General features: G+C 44.4%; 5 protein-coding genes across 10 annotated transcripts; 2 read left to right on the top strand and 3 right to left on the bottom strand.

The window, feature by feature from the left end:
• Positions 1-66: 66 nt before the first annotated feature.
• On the top strand, positions 67-1,808 carry LOC108152861 (peroxiredoxin-2). 4 transcript variants are annotated; one of them, XM_017282487.2, is made up of 5 exons: positions 67-167; positions 630-805; positions 875-992; positions 1,055-1,460; positions 1,520-1,808. In XM_017282487.2, exons 2-5 carry the CDS (start codon positions 649-651, stop codon positions 1,568-1,570), a joined length of 732 nt encoding a protein of 243 aa, XP_017137976.1. In that variant the 5' UTR covers positions 67-167; positions 630-648; the 3' UTR covers positions 1,571-1,808. The 4 variants fall into 4 exon arrangements, with proteins under 4 accessions (XP_017137976.1, XP_017137975.1, XP_033242422.1 ...); XM_017282486.2 differs by having other exon boundaries at positions 69-171; XM_033386531.1 differs by lacking the exon at positions 67-167 and adding an exon at positions 225-502 and having other exon boundaries at positions 635-805.
• A 125-nt stretch (positions 1,809-1,933) lies between these two features.
• On the bottom strand, positions 1,934-3,950 carry LOC108152860 (phospholipid scramblase 1). Its single transcript, XM_017282484.2, has 4 exons — positions 3,778-3,950; positions 3,094-3,587; positions 2,613-2,771; positions 1,934-2,543 (listed from the first exon to the last, which is right to left on the bottom strand). The coding sequence occupies exons 1-4, from the start codon at positions 3,884-3,886 to the stop codon at positions 2,520-2,522; spliced, it is 786 nt and encodes a 261-aa protein (XP_017137973.1). The 5' UTR covers positions 3,887-3,950; the 3' UTR covers positions 1,934-2,519.
• Positions 3,951-7,505: 3,555 nt separating this feature from the next.
• LOC108153303 (ankyrin repeat domain-containing protein 54) lies at positions 7,506-9,244 on the bottom strand. The gene is made up of 2 exons (XM_017283207.2): positions 8,041-9,244; positions 7,506-7,958 (listed from the first exon to the last, which is right to left on the bottom strand). The coding sequence occupies exon 1, from the start codon at positions 9,082-9,084 to the stop codon at positions 8,107-8,109; it is 978 nt and encodes a 325-aa protein (XP_017138696.1). The 5' UTR covers positions 9,085-9,244; the 3' UTR covers positions 7,506-7,958; positions 8,041-8,106.
• A 682-nt stretch (positions 9,245-9,926) lies between these two features.
• On the bottom strand, positions 9,927-13,962 carry LOC108152862 (85/88 kDa calcium-independent phospholipase A2). Of its 2 annotated transcripts, XM_017282489.2 has the most exons (8): positions 13,829-13,962; positions 13,178-13,345; positions 12,728-13,020; positions 12,362-12,661; positions 11,486-12,303; positions 10,787-11,424; positions 10,378-10,713; positions 9,927-10,319 (listed from the first exon to the last, which is right to left on the bottom strand). In XM_017282489.2, exons 2-8 carry the CDS (start codon positions 13,215-13,217, stop codon positions 10,087-10,089), a joined length of 2,658 nt encoding a protein of 885 aa, XP_017137978.1. In that variant the 5' UTR covers positions 13,218-13,345; positions 13,829-13,962; the 3' UTR covers positions 9,927-10,086. The 2 variants fall into 2 exon arrangements, with proteins under 2 accessions (XP_017137978.1, XP_017137979.1); XM_017282490.2 differs by lacking the exon at positions 13,178-13,345 and having other exon boundaries at positions 13,829-13,961.
• A 1,117-nt stretch (positions 13,963-15,079) lies between these two features.
• On the top strand, positions 15,080-17,310 carry LOC108152246 (protein phosphatase inhibitor 2). 2 transcript variants are annotated; one of them, XM_017281452.2, is made up of 5 exons: positions 15,080-15,339; positions 15,797-15,909; positions 15,992-16,144; positions 16,212-16,306; positions 16,363-17,310. In XM_017281452.2, the coding sequence occupies exons 2-5, from the start codon at positions 15,830-15,832 to the stop codon at positions 16,632-16,634; spliced, it is 600 nt and encodes a 199-aa protein (XP_017136941.1). In that variant the 5' UTR covers positions 15,080-15,339; positions 15,797-15,829; the 3' UTR covers positions 16,635-17,310. The 2 variants fall into 2 exon arrangements, with proteins under 2 accessions (XP_017136941.1, XP_017136940.1); XM_017281451.2 differs by lacking the exon at positions 15,080-15,339 and adding an exon at positions 15,392-15,502.
• Positions 17,311-17,312: the final 2 nt, after the last annotated feature.

Below are 17,312 nucleotides of genomic sequence, written 5' to 3'. Positions count from 1 at the left end.
TCATACCTATGCACCAACCGAATATACTCTTCTACTGGGTATGAAACCGCAAACATCGACAGTGTTGTAAAGCGTTGCGAACCAGAACAACAACAAGCCGGCATTCAGTTTGGTTCACAAAACAGAAGAGTTAATTATAGCATTTAAATAGGAAACAGCTGCCTGTGGTGTGTGAGTTTATTGTCAAACAAAATTATTTTTACAGACTACAAAATGTACTGATAAACAGGGAGAGCTGAGTGAATATAGAAGCTGCATGGATATTTTCGCTTTCGTTGCTGCTTCGACTTCGTTTCATTCAATTACACACTGACAACAATAAAATATATTGCCAGCCAGGCCATTGGATTGATAAGCATTGAATTGTGCTTATCATTACGGAAGCAATACCAACAACAAGTGAACGGGTTGCGTTGTATGTGCCGCATTATAGCGAAGAACTAGACTTATTGAAAGAGAAATAGATCGAAATTTTGACTGCGTGGCCGCGAACTGTGTTGGTGTGAGTGTGTGTGTGTACATGTGCCACGATTTGTGGGTGCGTCCCCTTCTGCTAGCGGGGAGGCGTTGCGTGTCGGTAATAATAGTATCAACCGAAACTAATCAAGCCTACGTGTATTTCATTTCAGAGAAGTTAGCGAGTGCAACATGTACAAGTACTTAGTCGTCCTACTACTGGCCGCTGCTATCGTCCTGGCCGCCAAGCCCGACGATGGCGAATCCTGCTACTCTTTCGCCGGTGGATCTGTGTATCCCGCAGAGGAGCCGAAGGGCGATCACCAGCTGCAGTACACGAAGGCAGTCAGTAAGTGTGGACCGGCCTCATATGGAGCTTTTTATGGTACATTCATATTTTCTTTCCTCCCAAAATCAGTTTCGAAGCCAGCTCCTGCATTCGAGGGCACTGCTGTGGTGAACAAGGAGATCGTGAAGCTATCGCTCTCCCAATACCTGGGCAAATACGTAGTCCTGCTCTTCTATCCACTGGACTTGTAAGTAGAACTGGATCAGAACCTATTTGATACACTAAACTCACCGATGTGTGTTTCCCCAGCACATTTGTGTGTCCCACGGAGATAATTGCCTTCTCGGATCGAATTTCGGAGTTCCGTAAGATCAAGACCGAGGTGATTGCGGCCAGCGTAGACTCCCACTTTACTCATCTGGCCTGGATCAACACGCCACGTAAGGAGGGCGGCCTGGGCGACGTAAAGATCCCGCTACTCTCCGATTTGACACACAAAATTAGCAAGGACTATGGCGTATATCTGGAGTCGAGTGGCCATGCGCTGCGCGGTCTTTTTATCATTGATCAAGCCGGCGTGCTCCGTCAGATCACGATGAACGATCTGCCTGTGGGCCGGTCGGTGGATGAGACCATACGCCTAGTCCAGGCATTTCAGTACACCGATACCCACGGCGAGGTTTGTCCAGCTGGTTGGCGACCAGGCGCCGATACGGTAAGCATTCATACATTTTCACATAAAACAGTTGATTGACTGGCTATTTGTGTTTGCAGATTGTGCCCGATCCAGAGGAGAAGACCAAGTACTTTGCTAAGAATAACTGAGGGGGGATAAACGAAGGATATATTTTTCATTCCTCCTACCCATACCCAAGCCGAAGCTCAGTTACATTCCAAATGTTCACGACTGACCGCAATCGAACAATAGACCCCGTATCGCACGAGTCCTCTGTACATATGGCACCGGTCCGCGTTTGTTTTTTGTATAAAACATATTTTGTTTATTTTACAGATTCATACAGCATAACTGAGAGATAAATAAAATGATGAAGTACATAAGTTATATGCAATGCAAGTGATGCAATAAGTAATGTGTGTGTGTGGCTCTAAACTAACGAAACCATACATTTTAGAAAAAATTTTTCATATATCTGGAATAATGTTAACAATTCGATTTCCATTATGTTCATATAAAAATATTCGATAATATGTTGTGTGTCAGATTACAAATAGGTTAACCATTTAGTTAGGTACGCAATTGTTGCTGTTATTAAGTATTCCTGCTGTGCTCCGATCCGACCTTTGGGTAGAACAAAGCTATGTCGAGGTATATAGATTGGGGAACCGTGGGGGAACAACTAGGACGTCATAAGGCACTCGTTCTCGTTTTTGTTCGTGTGTGTGTTTCAGTGCTACAGATTTTGTGCGATTTAAATGCCAAGCCAGAAAAGGCAACGACTCAGCGGCATTTCAATTAAACATTGTGCGCGAGTACATACGATGTATGTATGCAAATCATTCCAATCCATTCCCTCAGAGGGGAGATTCCATTCACATCCAGTTTCGGTTTACGTGGGAGATTCCAAGTTGATCAAAAAGTTGCACGTTCTCATATTCCCAGAAAATGCGGTTGGTTGCGATTAAGTGATGTGTAAAAAAAACCCTAAATGCTATGACGATGCAACACGTCTAACCACTAAGCAGTCGGCAAATATAATGTGTGTGTGTGTGTGTGTGTGTGTGTTTGTCCATAAATCGAATTGTGGCATCAGGATTAGTGCTCGTAGTAGACCACATCCTAGAATGTACAGTATGGAGAGCATAAGACGAGGATAAACCACAGTAACATGACCGAAAGAGTACTTACAATCAGAAAGAGTGCTGCAAATATGAGGGCCTTCATGCGCACATCCAGGTTCAGGGGAAACGTGACGCTAAAATAGTCTGCATCGGTGAACAGCTCTCTGCCCAGGCCCGACCACTGTTTGCTTATCTTTCCGATCTCCTCGTTATTGGCGCTCAATACCTACACAGTACAAATTATAAAAGTCGTCTGATATTTTATGTTCCACATTAATCGGGCATTCGCACAGACACACATACAGCATATAGACACTGATACACAAATGCAGTAAATATCTGAATTAATTGACTCTCTTACGTACAGTCAGACATATCGCCATGACGTCATGACGGCCCTGACTGCAGTGGCTGTAGCCCGATATTTACATACATATGTATGTCCATCTAGTATACGTACGCGTATGCTATGTATACACACAGTATGTACTATATATAGTGTGTGTGTGTGTGTGAATGTATACCCACTTGTTGGGCGGCGTGCTAACCTTGAAATTGGTATCACTGAAGCACTTGCAGGGGCAGATGGGGCCCTCGATGTGCAAAACAGTATCGCCAAACGAGTTCTTGATGTTCAATTTTGGTCGTAGGAATGTGCAGACCTGCTCCACTGTTCCAATAACCTGTCCCGGCGGCGCCGACACCTCCACAGCGTTCAAGCAGTCAGGGAAGCAGCAAAGCACATCGCAGCGAAACGGACGGGTTAGGTGCAGTACCTCGTTCTGGAAGTTGTCCAGGATCTTCATCTCGAAGGGCCGCGCTCTGCCCAGCATGTTACGGGTACAGCAGTCGCTCTCCTCGTAAGCGAAATAAACATTCTGTCCCAGCGAATTTTTAATTTTGAAGCGGTTCTTCGTCTCGAAGCCGGTGAGGAGCTCCAGTTTTTCGATTTTCTGTGACACCAGCAATTGATCCAGAGCCGTCAGATATTCGAGTCCTTGGGGACAGTTGGGCATGCCCACGGGTATTGACATCCAGTTCTCTGCAATGGGGCGTAGTTCTTGATTATCTATACGCTATACTATATCCATATGCGTCAAACATTAGCATCAATTGCCAAAAACAGAAAATCAACATTTTTTAACACACGCCCAAACACACAAACGCACAAATCTGTGCATGTATTGCAGCCTACGCATAGTTCATAGAAGAAAATAACGATATACACGCACCAGGTCCAGATGGTATCCTGACAGCATCTGCAGACGTGGGCTGACGCACCACAGTATCGTCCTGAGGAACGTCCTGAGGCACCTCCTTGTACTCTTTCATCTGCATCATTTTCGTCGCTGCTGCAAACAAATTTTTAAGAATTCAGCGCAACCAGTGTGACCGCGGATTTATCGATAAGACGTACTGTTTTCTCCTTAGATATATACCAAAAGTACGTCACAAATTTCAAATATACCCTAAATATACTGACAAATACCTTAGTAAAATGGCTATATGTGCAAAATTTATTTTCAATTTTTCTTAAAAAGTAATACATGCTTGTTGGGTTTGACTATGCAGTTCTTATCTCTTATTGTTGTGCCCAGTTATGACAAATTTTCGTCTTCTTTAAACTCCATTTGTGGTACCATTAGCTTAGATAAGAGATCAAGCTCGCGCTCTACGTAGAAAATAGATATACATATGTATGTGCAATCATGTCTATTCATGTTTTGAGAGTCGCAGTGTAAGCATCTTTTCAGTAAAAGTGACAAGCTCATTGATTCTGTACGTAAGCACTCATTATTGCTTCAAAGCAATACAAATTTAAAAAAAAAATTGCATTTTAGTTAAAAATGCCACATGGTAAATCATTTTCTGAGGAAGAACAGGGAAGGATCAAGAGAATGAAATTAGCCGGCATAAAAACTGGTCGAATAGCTTCGCTAATGTATCGACATCAAAATACTATTTCAAACATTTTCATAGATCCAGACGGTTACCGCATAAATCGTCGACTTGGCCCAGTATCAACCATAATAGAATTGACAAAACGGCACTTGGGACAGTTTGCAACTGAAGACCTAATGAGCTGCAACAAAATCAAGGCAGAACTCGGGTTAACAATCCCCAGGCAACGTGTGAGCCAAATTTTGAACGAAAATTTTAACCTGACATATCAAAAGAAAGTGGGCAAACTCCTCTAAACTAAACGTCATAATGATGCGCGCATGTCATTTTTGAAAAACACAAGTTCTGGGACCCCAAATTAGAAAATTTCATTTTTAGTGATGAAAAAAAAATGAGTTTACACGGTTCAGATGTCCATCATAAATATTGGAGAGACCCGCGTCATCCACGGGCAACTTGCTACAAGCCAAACCATGGTGATGGATCGCTAATGATATGGGCTGCCTTTAGTGCTAAAGGGAGGTCTCCAATATGTTTAATATCCGGCCGGATGAATGCTCAAGCATAGATAGAATTGATAGATAGTGAACCTTTTTCATTTGCTGAGCATTTCCATGGTGATCAATAGACATTTCAGCAGGATAATGCGCCAATTCATGTTTCCCGGGCCTCAATGGACTATTTTGAGACCCACAATAAACCGTTGATTAAGTGGGCTTCAATGAGTCCGGACTTAAATCCAATTGAGGATCTGTGGGGAATCCTTGCAGCAAACGTCTATGCCTGTACAAGGCAGAACGATACATTGAAGCAATTAAAACAAGCGATAGTTGCAAAATGGAACAGGATAGAAATAACAACACTAAAAAACTTTGCGAAGTCAATGCCCAGTAGGCTGCAAAAGCTTCAGGAGCATAAGTTTAACTCCATTAATTATTAAAAGAGTACATATTCCCATAAACTTGTTCCTTGGAAATTTTTTTCATACAAAATATTTTTTGCTGTTATACCCATTTTCTATGTGAAAAATGTACAATTATTTTTTTTTTTTATTAAAAAAATTGATATTGAATTTCTTTATGCCTTTTTGTTTTGTACTTATTAACAGATACCCAAATAAAAATATAAAATAAATCAAGAAAACACGTGTTGAAAAAAAACGTCATTCAAAGCAATGCACATATAGCCATTTTACTAAGGTAATTCCATCATATTCCTCGATTTTGATATTCGGATGAATAGATATGGTGGCGAGAAAATCAATGTGACCGCGGATTTGTAAATGTGATTGTAAGCTTTTTTTCTTTTTCAGAGATTGGTTTCTGTTTTCTTTTGTGGTCCAGCGTATTTTAATGTATGGGTGCACACGTATTACTGGCCGCTTCTGATATTGTGGCGTCTTCAATAAGTGCCAACTCTAAAAATGCTAAAGTACAGGGTATGTGAGCATAGAAACCAAAAATTAAATAGTCCACAAATACCAGTAACGTAATAATGTTGTACACCAATACATTAAAATCCTCTGGACCCTCAAGGGAAACAGGTAAAAAAACGATACACAAATTTCAGTTCTAGCGGCCAGCAATACTAATACAACACGCAAAGTACCCTATAATTAAAATTACATTAAAAAAAAGGGTCAACAAAATATTAAATTTGTACATGGTAACTACACGGTAACTACATATTTACAAATCCGTTTTTCCATGAGTATGCAGAATTAAAGCCTTATGACACTAGACTTAGCTAACCTTGATGCGAAGAGAGAAATGGCTTCAGAGAGAAAACCCAAAATTAGTGTTTTTAGCCGTCTCCAGACACGTCTGAAGAGCTGAAGCAATATTTGTTATAGTTATTATATTTATTTATATATTTAGTTATATTTTCATGCACACAGAGCCAGCCAGCCAGAAAAATTGCATCTGAAAAGTTTAACAATCGATCATTTCTGCCGCAGCGCCGCCATCAGCTTAACTGGAAATCCAAGCTGACGAACTATCTCTCTTTCTCTCTCTCACTGCATGCTTTACCAAATGAGGCTGTTTCTGTTTTTGCTGTTGGTCGATTAGCAAAGTCCATTGTCATATGGCCATTAAACTAAAAAGTTAACAGAAATGAATATGTAAGATATTATTTTCATGTAAAATGTAAAATACATGGTGGAGCTACAAGCAGTGCTGCCAGAATTTCAGAGTCAATATAAGCTAGATTCGAAAAATATATCTGCAAAATATAGGTAAAACCGAAAAAATAAGTTAAAAACGACGCATCGAAATATAGCTTAAAGTCTTGAAAAATACACTCAAGTCGGAATTTAATTTGAGCTTCGCTCAAACCCAAGAGCTTGATTGCGTTTTGTACGTACTGCTATACTCGGATACTATGCAGCGAAAAAAAATCCAAAATAGATAGAATATACATACAAAATATAATGTACATATTAAAAAAAAAATGCTAAATAAATTGTATGCAATTCCACTTTTAAAAGTGCTAGATATAGCCTGAAATATGCTGAATAGCCTGAAATGCAGCACCGACTACAAGAGCAAGAAGCGTGTCTATGTTCACAGGGATAGGTGGTCCTGGCGGGTGGTGGGGACAGGGACGGTGACCTTTGACCTGGGCAGTGTGAGGGGATCTCTCTCTGGCTAAATATAATGGGAGCATATCAAAAGACTTGTCTGAGCCATCAGTAGCCACTCTTGTCCCGCCGCATGGCCAGGCTCCTCGTAATCGAGGACGAACGAAGGTGTCGTAGACATGTCCCATGGGCCCCCCAGGGTCTCCGTCATCTAAGTAGAGTCCAAGAAAGTTTTACATTCTAACAAATGCATATGTATGTATATGTACATATTCATACATTCATACATTTTCAATCAGTTATCAGCTATCAAGTCTCTACCTACCTCTTTCTCCACTTTTTTTTTGATAAGAAGAAAGACTCATCGTATCACTAGGGATCCAAGAAAATTACACACCTGCACAAATACTATATATAGAAGTTACTTTCTCGATCAGTTATCAACGCACAGAACGTGACTGTTTTCTATGGATTAAGTACCCGTTTTGGTTTTTGTTTATTGTTCAGAGGATGGGTTTACAATAGACACTTAACGATTTCAATTTTCATTTATGTGTTGTTTTGTTTTTGTTTGGGAGTCACTTGGCTGGTTAATTGTAAATAGTATAACTTTTGTTTTGGGTGTTCACAAGAGTTGCAATTGCATCTTTATTACATAACTTGATGTTGTTTTGGCGCGCTAAACGTAAAGCTTAAAATGTAATCATAATTGTGGTTTGTTTGTTTTATCAAACAATGAAATCTTAAATGAAATACTTAATAAAAAAGATCGCATGAAACAATGTGTGTATGTGTGTGTGTTTGTGGGGTAAGGGGAAGATTGTGTATGTGTGTGAGCGGGTATCGGATCGCGACCAGGAGTCCTGTAGTCTCACACACACGATTCCAACGCCAGCTCAACGGCAGCCAAATTAGGAAACGATATACAAACTGCAACGGAACGGAAGTACCCGATTAGTGTCCCTGTTCCCATGGGTCCATCCATGGAATCATCATCCTATCCAATACTCACTTATTACTCAACTCATCGAACGCAATTTGAGCCCACTTTCGAAGGGGTTTCTTCGACCGACAGCATCTACTTGTTGTTGATGGACAAGCGCTCGACGCTGGCCAGAAGCTCGTCGGCCGTTTGGGAGACAACCTGCTCCTGATCGTCGCTGGTGCTCAGGTTCTGCAATCTCTTCTCCAGGGCCGAGAGGTCCTCCAGCTCACGCTGCTGCTTGACCATGTAGCGCAAGATCAGCGTTGTCAGCATACACATATCCTCCAGAATCTTGGCATGCTCAGGTGTGGGATGATCGTAGCGATTGCGCAGCAGTCGCAGCCTAGCCTCGGCCAGCTCCAGCGGCGATTTTTGGCTACGGTCGTACATGTGCACACTGGCCCCGCCCTGGAGCAACACGCCCACAACAACATTAAAGTTGTTCGAACTGGCCGAGATGACGGCCAAATGTAGGGGCGTGTTACCCAGGGAGTCGACCACGTTCGGATTGGCGCCGTATTTCAGCAGCTGCTCTACAATCGGTATGTAGCCCCGACAGGCGGCCAAATGCAGCGGACTCCGATTGTACTCGTCGGCGGCATTGGGATTGGCTCCCGCCTCCAGCAGGCGGTTAAGCCCATCAACGTTGCAGGTGGAAGCGGCTGTGCGCAGTCGTCGCCCGTTCGACTGGGCCAATATGTTGTTGTAGTTGCAGTACGTCTTCAGGCGCTGCATCCGCGGGCGCATCTTGAAACTCTTACTGCTCGAGGGGAGGGTGCTCGGGTGTATCAGGCTCGGCAGATAGTCGGTGTTGGCGTTCAGCGGTAGTGGGGGCAAGTGTGGCAGCGCAAAGTGTTCCCCTCGATCTCTGCTCAGCTGGAATGCGTTCGGATTCAGGTTGGGCCACTCGCCGTGTGTGTTTGGCGATGATGTGGGTGTGGGCGGCATCACTGGCGGCGGAGTTATCATAATGCCCTTCGAGGCTGTGCTCGTGGGCATGGGCATGGCCATTTCAACCTCCTCGCGGGCCGTCTCCACGCCGGAGGAGTCACTGTTGGTGGCCGCGGCCATTTCCGATTTGTGTGCGTCCGTTGCGTCGCCGTGAGTCACAGTTGTTGCGTTTGTTCACTGAATAATTTTCTACTTTTGCACGCGCTGACTATTTTTCTGTCTGTATTGTTTGTATTTTTCTCTATTTTTTTTCCTGTTTACATTTTGCCCACTATCGATACAATGGATGTGCCAAGTATCGACTTGGATTACGATGAATTTCATATCGATGGACACGTATGTTCGCCAGCCCTGGCTACTGTTTTTCTCTTTGGGGGTAGACACCGCCATATACCCTGTATTTTTTTTATAACTAATGAATAACATCATTTAAGGTTGCACATTGTTGCTAATACTTTCTAGAGAATTTTTTTGTGTTGAGAACTTAATTGGGAAGAGTCCGAAGCAGGCCATTATGAATCACAAAACTGGTTTAAACACTTAAAAAGTTTTATTTAAAATTCGTGCTCAATTACATATGCATTTACAAATAAAGCGCCACGGAATGTTTTCCCATCAAATTACTTTGTAGCTCACAATTCAATTGGAGGAGAGGATGATGCATGGAGATATACAATAAACGGGCAATAATACAAAAGTAAACGTTTTCAAACTAATTTAAATCATACTTATGACATAGTACCTACGATACACTCATTTATAAAAAAAAACCTACTACCAATAACACAACATTCAAAGCGTATTTTGTTAGGGTAGTCCTGGAGATAAAGCCTCGTCGCAACAACTTTCGAGGACGCGAAACCAACGGAATCAGAATTGTACCGTTATTTGTCCAGAACAGTGTTGGGTAAGACAACACACAATTTTTTTGGCTGTTCGGTGAGTCTAAGTGAGAGTATGGGGGTGTGTGGTGGGCGTTGATTTAGACCGCGAAAAAGTGCTAGAACGCAAAAAAGGCTCGGAAACAACATTACAATACACAGAGAGAACAGTGGAAACAGTTTGATCTAGCCACACAATAGATGTCTAGAGCTGGGGTGCGGTCTAAATCCGTCTTGCGCGCTATTTTAGAAAGTTTATCATTTCTATGATCTTGTTGCGGTTGGCGTGCATGTAGGCCTTGGTGTGCCACAGCATGTTGATCAGTTTCTGGTCATCCTTCTCGTCCATGGCAATATCCTCGCTCAGCTGCGGGTTGAACCGGAAGTAGGGTATGCCGATGGTGCTACACCAGGCGCGGGCTCGATCTACAACCCGTCCATCGGAGCAGGTGGCTTGGTCCACAAGTAGATTGCCTATGCGGATGAATTTCGGCTTAAAAACGAGTCAAATCAGTTTCAAAAATGTTCTTACCAATTGTGGAAATGCCATAGGCTAGCTTGGCGGTGTCCCAAATGCTCTCCGGTCGGAACACATCGATGTCCTTGAGTTCGGTGACGGGTATGTGTCCCGTACCCAGTGAGACCACAGCGGAAACGGGTATGGCCTCCGCCTCACGGCCCGAGCTGCGCAATGCCATGTTGTATTCGTGTATTTCGGTCATGGCATCCAGCGTGGGATTGTTGGCAATGAGGCCGCCATCTAGGAAGCGTCCGAATGCGCGGAAGTATGACGGAGCCGCTCCAGTAGCTCGTGCTGCGCGCCACACCAACTGTTCGTGCGGCGGCGGCGGTGGAATGCGACGGTTGGCTGGGGATAGGATAGGAGCAAGGAATATAATATATATATTTCTGATCGACATATTCCCTTAGATGCTACTCACTTATGGATGTGACTATCCCCAGGATGTCGCTGGCACTGGTATAGTTGCGGAAGAGATGTAAATCGACGGGCTTCCGATCCGCCATCACACCGGTGACCATAATCTTTGGATGCTTGATATCCGTCATTACATTAAATTCGCCGAGATTATCCTTCAGTATGGTCTCGAAGTACTCACTGGCGTAGGGTCGGGAGCCCACAAAGCACTGCTCCTTCATGCGCAGATAAAGACCCATGCACTGGCGCATTGTCTTGCCGCAGCCCAAGCCCAGCGCCAGGATACCGCCCGTGCTTGTGCCGGCAATCCAGTCGAACATATGTATGATGGGGGTGCGCGAAAGTTTCTCGATTTCGAGGAGCATTTGGACCAGGACCAGGCCACGAATACCGCCGCCATCCAGGCACAACAGACGTCCGCGTCCATAGGGCTTATCGCCCACCTCCGCCGCAATTGGCGACGTCGGAGATGGCAGCTGCTCTGGGCTAGAAGGTGGTGTGGCCGCTTTATTCGCCAAACTGCCTGACGAAGTGTCCTTTTTCACCTCGTCGGCGTTCACTTTAGTGGTGAACATGCCCAGCAAGGCGTCCATGATGCTCTGACCCTTTAATTCCTTCTCCGTATCGACTACCACTGGCACCCTGACGTATAGAAAAGATAAATTAGCCGAGCTGTACATTAGTTTCCATTTTCACGACTCACTGTGGAGGCGGCTGCTTTTCCATCAAGCCATTGGCCGCTGCGCCCAGGAAATTGCCAACCATTTGGCGGCTAGTGGTAGCCAGCATATTCTCGATATGTTCACGCTGCTCCACAGATTCGGGCGCCTCTGGCGGTATGCCGTTGTAGGTGCCCTTGCCATTGCAGCCGGGCGGACATTTAGAGCCCGATTCGGTACAGCGTTTGGCGCCCACCGAATGGAGTATGTAGAGTATCTCGTCCTCCTTGTTGCCACTGGCGTCGTTGCCGACCATGTGGCGCGGGGTCTTGCCATCCTTGTTCTTTAGATTGATGTCGCATCCAAACACCACCAGGCACTGGACGATCGGCACCAGCTTCTTTTCGATGGCAATATGCAGGGCCGAGTTGCCTTCTTTGTCCAACACATCAATGTCTGCATCATGGGCGAGCAGCGTGACGACGCACTCGAAGCGATTCCTGGCCACCATCACGTGCAGGGCAGTGCGGCCATCGAAGTTCGTGGAGTTGACGTCACACCCCTCCATGATGAGGGCGTGCAGGGTTTCGCGTGAGGAGCACCAGTGCAGCGGTGTGCCGCCGTACTTCATGTCCTGTGTGTAGAGCTTGCTCACGTTGGTGCGCAGAAAAGAGGCCACCGAGGTGGGTGTCGAGCTCTTGTGCAGCTTGGTGATGTTTTTGGCGTTTAGGTTGACATCGGCACCGGCCAGGAGCAGAGCCTTCACACACTCCGGCTTGTCCGTGACGCAGGCCACATGCAACGGCGTGTACCCATCCGAATTGAGGTGGTTCAGGTTCACGGTGCTCTTGTCGGTGAGGAGCTATGGAAGATTAGGGTTAAGTGATGGTCAGAAGCATCGATTGGCTGCTGCTACTCACATTGATGATCTCCTTGGTGGTGCTGGCTGCATAGTGGAACACCGAATTGCTGTTAATGTCCAGGTGCTCCAGTTTGCTTAGCGGCAGCAATGTCTTGACCATCTCCATGTGGCCCTGCTTGATGGCCAGCTGGAAGGGCGACATGAGGGAGGTGTGATCGGCTTGGTCCACGCACTGCAGAACTTTGGGGTTGCTGATATATTCCACCAAATTGAAGTACGCCACCAGATGAGCGAGCGTCCAAGACGGATTCTCCGTAAGAACATCGCAGGCCTTCTGCAGGCCATTTACATTGTAGAACTAAGGAGCAGATAGCAGAAAAAACATCATAATTGAAGCTTCGTTCAGCGGAAAGCACTTTCTCACCTCCTTGACCATGCTGACAAAAACGGGAAGACGTTGCTGGAAAGCATTGAATTTCTCCGCGGCCTCCTGCTGCTGCGGGGACCGATACAGACTGAAGGATGACGTGTTCGAGTCTGAGGTTAGACGCTGAAGAACAATCTCGTAGACGGGGCGCTTTTCATTGCTGTTGTAAGGCGGCGCAAAGAGCATCATGGCATCATCGCGAGCTAGCACCTGGAGGGTTCCTAGGGATTCGCTCTTTATTTCCAAAACCTTGTTTGGTGGCTGGTCTCCCCCTAGCAGGCGCTGAAGAACTGTTTGGGGGAAAAGGGTTCAAGAATAATGGATAAGAGAGAGATTTTTGAAAGAGAGGAGGGAACTAGGGACACAATCTACAAGCTACACAATCGTCTATCCTACACACTTATGAGACGGTCACAGGGATATGGAAACTTAATGAGTGCAAAATACCAAAGCCGGAAGCAATCGCTCCAAAAGCCAGCCACGACATGGTTCAAGAATGTTGGTCTTTCGGCTGAATCACCTTCGGATGCTGATTGAACTTTGAATCTGTTCGTATGTGTGTGCGTTAGAGAGCGATAGTGCTTGTTGGTTACTTTGAATGTGGATGTGATGAACCTGACAAAGAAACATTTGGCCAATTGTTAGTTTACAAGTGTGCATTTATGGGTTGTTGAGGGTGGTGTGGTGTGGTGTGGTGGTTGGGGGATTACGAAAGGCGGCCAAGAAATCAATAAAACAGCCGACGACAGCCCCGTCAGATGTCTCACAGCAGCGTCAGGCATCAAGCATCAGGCGTCCGCATCAGCCAATCGTGAGTCAACAACAAACAAGCCACAAACGAGATCAAGCGATTATGCGCCACATATTGCGCCTCATTACCCGCCAATTGTTGTTGTTGCATATCCACTTTTATTTCTACTATCGCTTTTATCAATAATGTACCCTTATGACTGTTATTACGGTGCACTGCTCCGTGGTTTGCTGCTTGTTATCCAAGTTTTCGTTGGTGAAAATGATGCGCAAATGAAGTGTAACCGCAAAAACAACTTAATACAAGATATAGCTTAAAAATCAAGCTTTAAATATCTATACACTGACCGTTGAACATTGTACAGCTCTCCTTGGAATTTCCTTTATCTTAATAGTTCGTAGTTCTTTCTACTGTTATTTTTTTTCACTTCAAATTTTGTTCACGAAAAAAGTGAGATGGAGCAGTGTGACCAGTGTGACCGCGGATTTATCGTTAAAATATGCCGTCCGACCCTCAGAAATATACCAAAATATACCGTCTCATTTAAAAAATATACCGTAAATATACTGACGAATTCCAGTTCTATTTTACATATTCCTCGTTTTTGATATTCCGTGGAATATTACTAGCTATATGGAACATTTAGCCATGCCCACATAATTTTATCCGATTAGTGAATCTATTTTCTAATTGACTGGTTTATTTAAACACTTGCTTTAATTGGATTTCTATATAACGTTGAAAATTAAATTTAATATATTGATGAAATTGACAAAATATACCGAGGTCTTCGGCCCTGGCGTTCGTCTACCGCCGCGTCATCATCTCAACGTAATACGTTAACGTTATTGGTCAATATTATATTAACTAAATAGGGTATACAAATTCCCATACTACCGGTTGACAAGCAACAAGTGTTCAAATTCCAATAACGTATAAGAAATGACGTGACATTCCATACTCACGTTTTCCCTTTTTTTCAAACCTTATTTTAGACACAATCAAATTAAAGGAACCATTTGAATTCTATCCAATCTTGTAGAAAATTGAATCATCAGTGGGATAAAATTCATTTTAGCGCAGCTTAGGTGAAAGATAATGGGGTTTTTTTTATGCAGAGATAAAGGATAAGATATACCCACAAGAGTAATTATAATTATTTGTATTAATTTTAGCGGTTTAACTAAAGTTTTTATCCAGTTAAAATAAAGGGGGTATAAGTTGGCTACGTTCGTTTTTTCATCGGTATATTTGCGGTGTTTTTGAAAATGAGACGGGATATTTTGGTATATTTCTGTTAGTCAGACGATCATACTGCAACGAAAAAAAGAGTCGTAACTTTGAATGGACTATAAAAAGGGGTATGGACAATAGGCAAAAACAGCCAAGGCAAATTGCAAGGTTCGTACAAACCTCACCTCGCTTGTGAGGACTATATACCGTGAATACAAAATCGCCTTTTCGTCTCCAAGGTATATCGAGTAATGGGGTGGATTTTACCTTGCATGCGTTGCATTTTCTGGCCATTCTGCCTCTTTTCCATACCCCCTTTTTCCACCATTTATGTAGCGAATGTGTAGTTGCCATGTAATAAACGCCGTTTTTTCCTTCCATTATGTAGTACCTGTTATATTTTTTTACGGACTTTTTTTGTGAGAGAAATAAAAAAGTGCGAAGTGAATAATTTTTGCGGGCAATAAATTAATCAATCTAAATTACTAGATTCATAGTAACGAAAGTGAGCCACGCTACTCCGCGTCTCTCCGCCCTCTGCGTCTTCCTCGCCTGACTGCATACCGAATTCGAGGCGTAAATTGCATTTCAATTGCAGTTAACAGCAGTGGCCCGCACCAGACAAGTAAGTTGGGTTAAATGTCAGGCACAAGCACGGCACGTAGCAGCAACAGCAGCAGCAGCGGTGGTAACAAAGGCTAAGCCAGAACCAGGATAGAAGAAGGGCGTTGTTAAAGCCACATGCGATGCCGAACGGCTATAAACGGGGGCTAGCGCCCAGGTGGGTGGTAAGTGTGGCAGTGGCAGTGGCAGTGGCCGTGGTGGAGGCTGGTGCCCAGTGGGTGGCGACCCCCCCAAGGGCACGCCGACCACAGCTGGGTGTTGGTGGTGGTGTAAGTGTTGCTGCGACCTGTGCTATTATAATCTGGCGAATTTCGCGATTCCAGTATCTGTTCTGTTACTGCCGTCGCCGTGATTCACCATTGTCCAGTTGTCCATTCCAGTTCCAGAAGTATTGACGTAATTATGCAAGTAAGCTATGTATATTTAAATCAAATTCCGTTCTCTGTGCCTCATTGCAGCCAACGCGTGAGATCAGCCAGCGCCGAGATAAAATGCAGAACCAGCCCAGCCCACAGTTGCCATGCAAGGGCATTTTAAAGACTTCTCGCAGCTTCGACAAGTCAGGCGCCAGGTGAGGGACAAACACACGCACACATACACACTACCTATGACCTTTTAACTGCCCAAATGCTAAGCCGTAGAATTTCTTGTAGTTTTCGAAAAAGTGCCAAGTTCGATGAGCTGAACGTCCTGCAGACGTTCCATCCGGCGGACAAGGACTACGGGCATATGAAAATCGATGAGCCAAAAACCCCATACTACGAAGAAAACAGGGACGAGCTGGACACAGAACTACTGGTGGAGAAGTAAGCCTTACCCTTCTAGTTAAAGTTTATCTGATGTTTATATAAATACCTACTCAAATTTTCCCAGACTGCGCATAGCGGCCAGCTCACAACAGACTTCCGAGAGCATTGAGGACGAGGGTTCTTCCGGCGACGACCTCCCAATGAGCGAGGAGGAGAGACGTAAGCATCAACTTCTACTTAAATTACCCAAAAATTTGTATTGTTTGTTATTACAGAACGGCGCCGTGAGTTCGAGCGGCGTCGCAAGGCCCATTATCGGGAATTCGAGGCAGTTAAGCTGGCGCGAAAGCTGATACAGGAGGAAGACGACGATGACGATGAGGATAAGAATGCCGTCGACCCCTCCGACAGCAGACCGTCGGGTTCCCAGCAAGGCTCTTCCACCTCCAGCCGATATGCAAGCAGTTCGGCGAAAAAGGCCAGCTCAAATGCAACAAAATCCCCGTCTACCAGCAGCAACATGGACCTGGAGCCATCAAACAACTAGGAGCAATATCAATTAATCAATCATCAATCACTAATGTTTACCTAGCCAACGGCCCAGGCCGAAGTTGACGTTCAATATTGATGGCGGCAGCTCATCCCAAAAAAAAGAACAAGAAAACATTTAAATGAAAAAAAAAAAACGAAATTATATCAAGTGCTGTGGCCCCTGAGTGAGAAGTGGACCGGAATGAGGATGGGAACGTGAGCGAGATCGACAAGGAGAAGGAGAAGGAGAAGGGGAGCACTCGTGATTAATTGAATTTGCTTATTGCATTGCAAACCAACAGCAAAACCGTCGCGAAATGTTTGTCATCAAGTAAATCACTCACACACACTCACATACAGTCAGACACCACAAATCAATGGAATTTTTGCCACGTGATCAATGATTATAGAACAAGAGCAAATATAATGATCGCATGCCCATCAGGCCCATCGCGCTGCTGCTGCTGCTGCTACTGCAGCAATTCAAATTGTGGTCAACATGTTTTCAATTTGTAGCTCCATTTGCATTTAGTTTTCCATAAGAGTACAGACGGGGATGAGGATAAAAGTGCCACAAGTAAGCCAACGCTCGCCCGAATCGGATCGCATGAGAGTGTGGATGCGATGCGTGAATACCATTTAGAGTACCAGTTGTTGTAACTAACGTTGACATTGATTCGGCCTTACGTTTAGT

Source organism: Drosophila miranda, chromosome XR, assembly GCF_003369915.1.
Source record: "Drosophila miranda strain MSH22 chromosome XR, D.miranda_PacBio2.1, whole genome shotgun sequence".
In the NCBI taxonomy this organism is placed as follows: domain Eukaryota; kingdom Metazoa; phylum Arthropoda; class Insecta; order Diptera; family Drosophilidae; genus Drosophila; species Drosophila miranda.
The sequence above is the reverse complement of the archived record's forward strand: the minus strand, read 5'-3'. Positions and strand labels throughout refer to the sequence as shown.

Coding starts and splice junctions, on each gene's coding strand:
- LOC108152246 (XM_017281451.2), top strand. CDS start 15,461: ATGCCGAACGGCTATAAACGGGGGCTAGCGCCCAGGTGGGTG. Junction 15,503..15,796: donor GGCTAGCGCCCAGGTGGGTG/GTAAGTGTGGCA, acceptor GCCTCATTGCAG/CCAACGCGTGAGATCAGCCA. Junction 15,910..15,991: donor TTCGACAAGTCAGGCGCCAG/GTGAGGGACAAA, acceptor AATTTCTTGTAG/TTTTCGAAAAAGTGCCAAGT.
- LOC108152860 (XM_017282484.2), bottom strand. CDS start 3,886: ATGATGCAGATGAAAGAGTACAAGGAGGTGCCTCAGGACGTTCCTCAG. Junction 2,772..3,093: donor TCAGTGATACCAATTTCAAG/GTTAGCACGCCG, acceptor TGTACTGTGTAG/GTATTGAGCGCCAATAACGA. Junction 2,544..2,612: donor TTGCAGCACTCTTTCTGATT/GTAAGTACTCTT, acceptor TGTACATTCTAG/GATGTGGTCTACTACGAGCA.
- LOC108152861 (XM_017282487.2), top strand. CDS start 649: ATGTACAAGTACTTAGTCGTCCTACTACTGGCCGCTGCTATCGTCCTG. Junction 806..874: donor GCAGTACACGAAGGCAGTCA/GTAAGTGTGGAC, acceptor TCCCAAAATCAG/TTTCGAAGCCAGCTCCTGCA. Junction 1,461..1,519: donor GGCGACCAGGCGCCGATACG/GTAAGCATTCAT, acceptor TTGTGTTTGCAG/ATTGTGCCCGATCCAGAGGA.
- LOC108153303 (XM_017283207.2), bottom strand. CDS start 9,084: ATGGCCGCGGCCACCAACAGTGACTCCTCCGGCGTGGAGACGGCCCGC.
- LOC108152862 (XM_017282489.2), bottom strand. CDS start 13,217: ATGTCGTGGCTGGCTTTTGGAGCGATTGCTTCCGGCTTTG. Junction 13,021..13,177: donor AGCGATTGCTTCCGGCTTTG/GTATTTTGCACT, acceptor TCCCCCAAACAG/TTCTTCAGCGCCTGCTAGGG. Junction 11,425..11,485: donor GAAAAGCAGCCGCCTCCACA/GTGAGTCGTGAA, acceptor TCTATACGTCAG/GGTGCCAGTGGTAGTCGATA.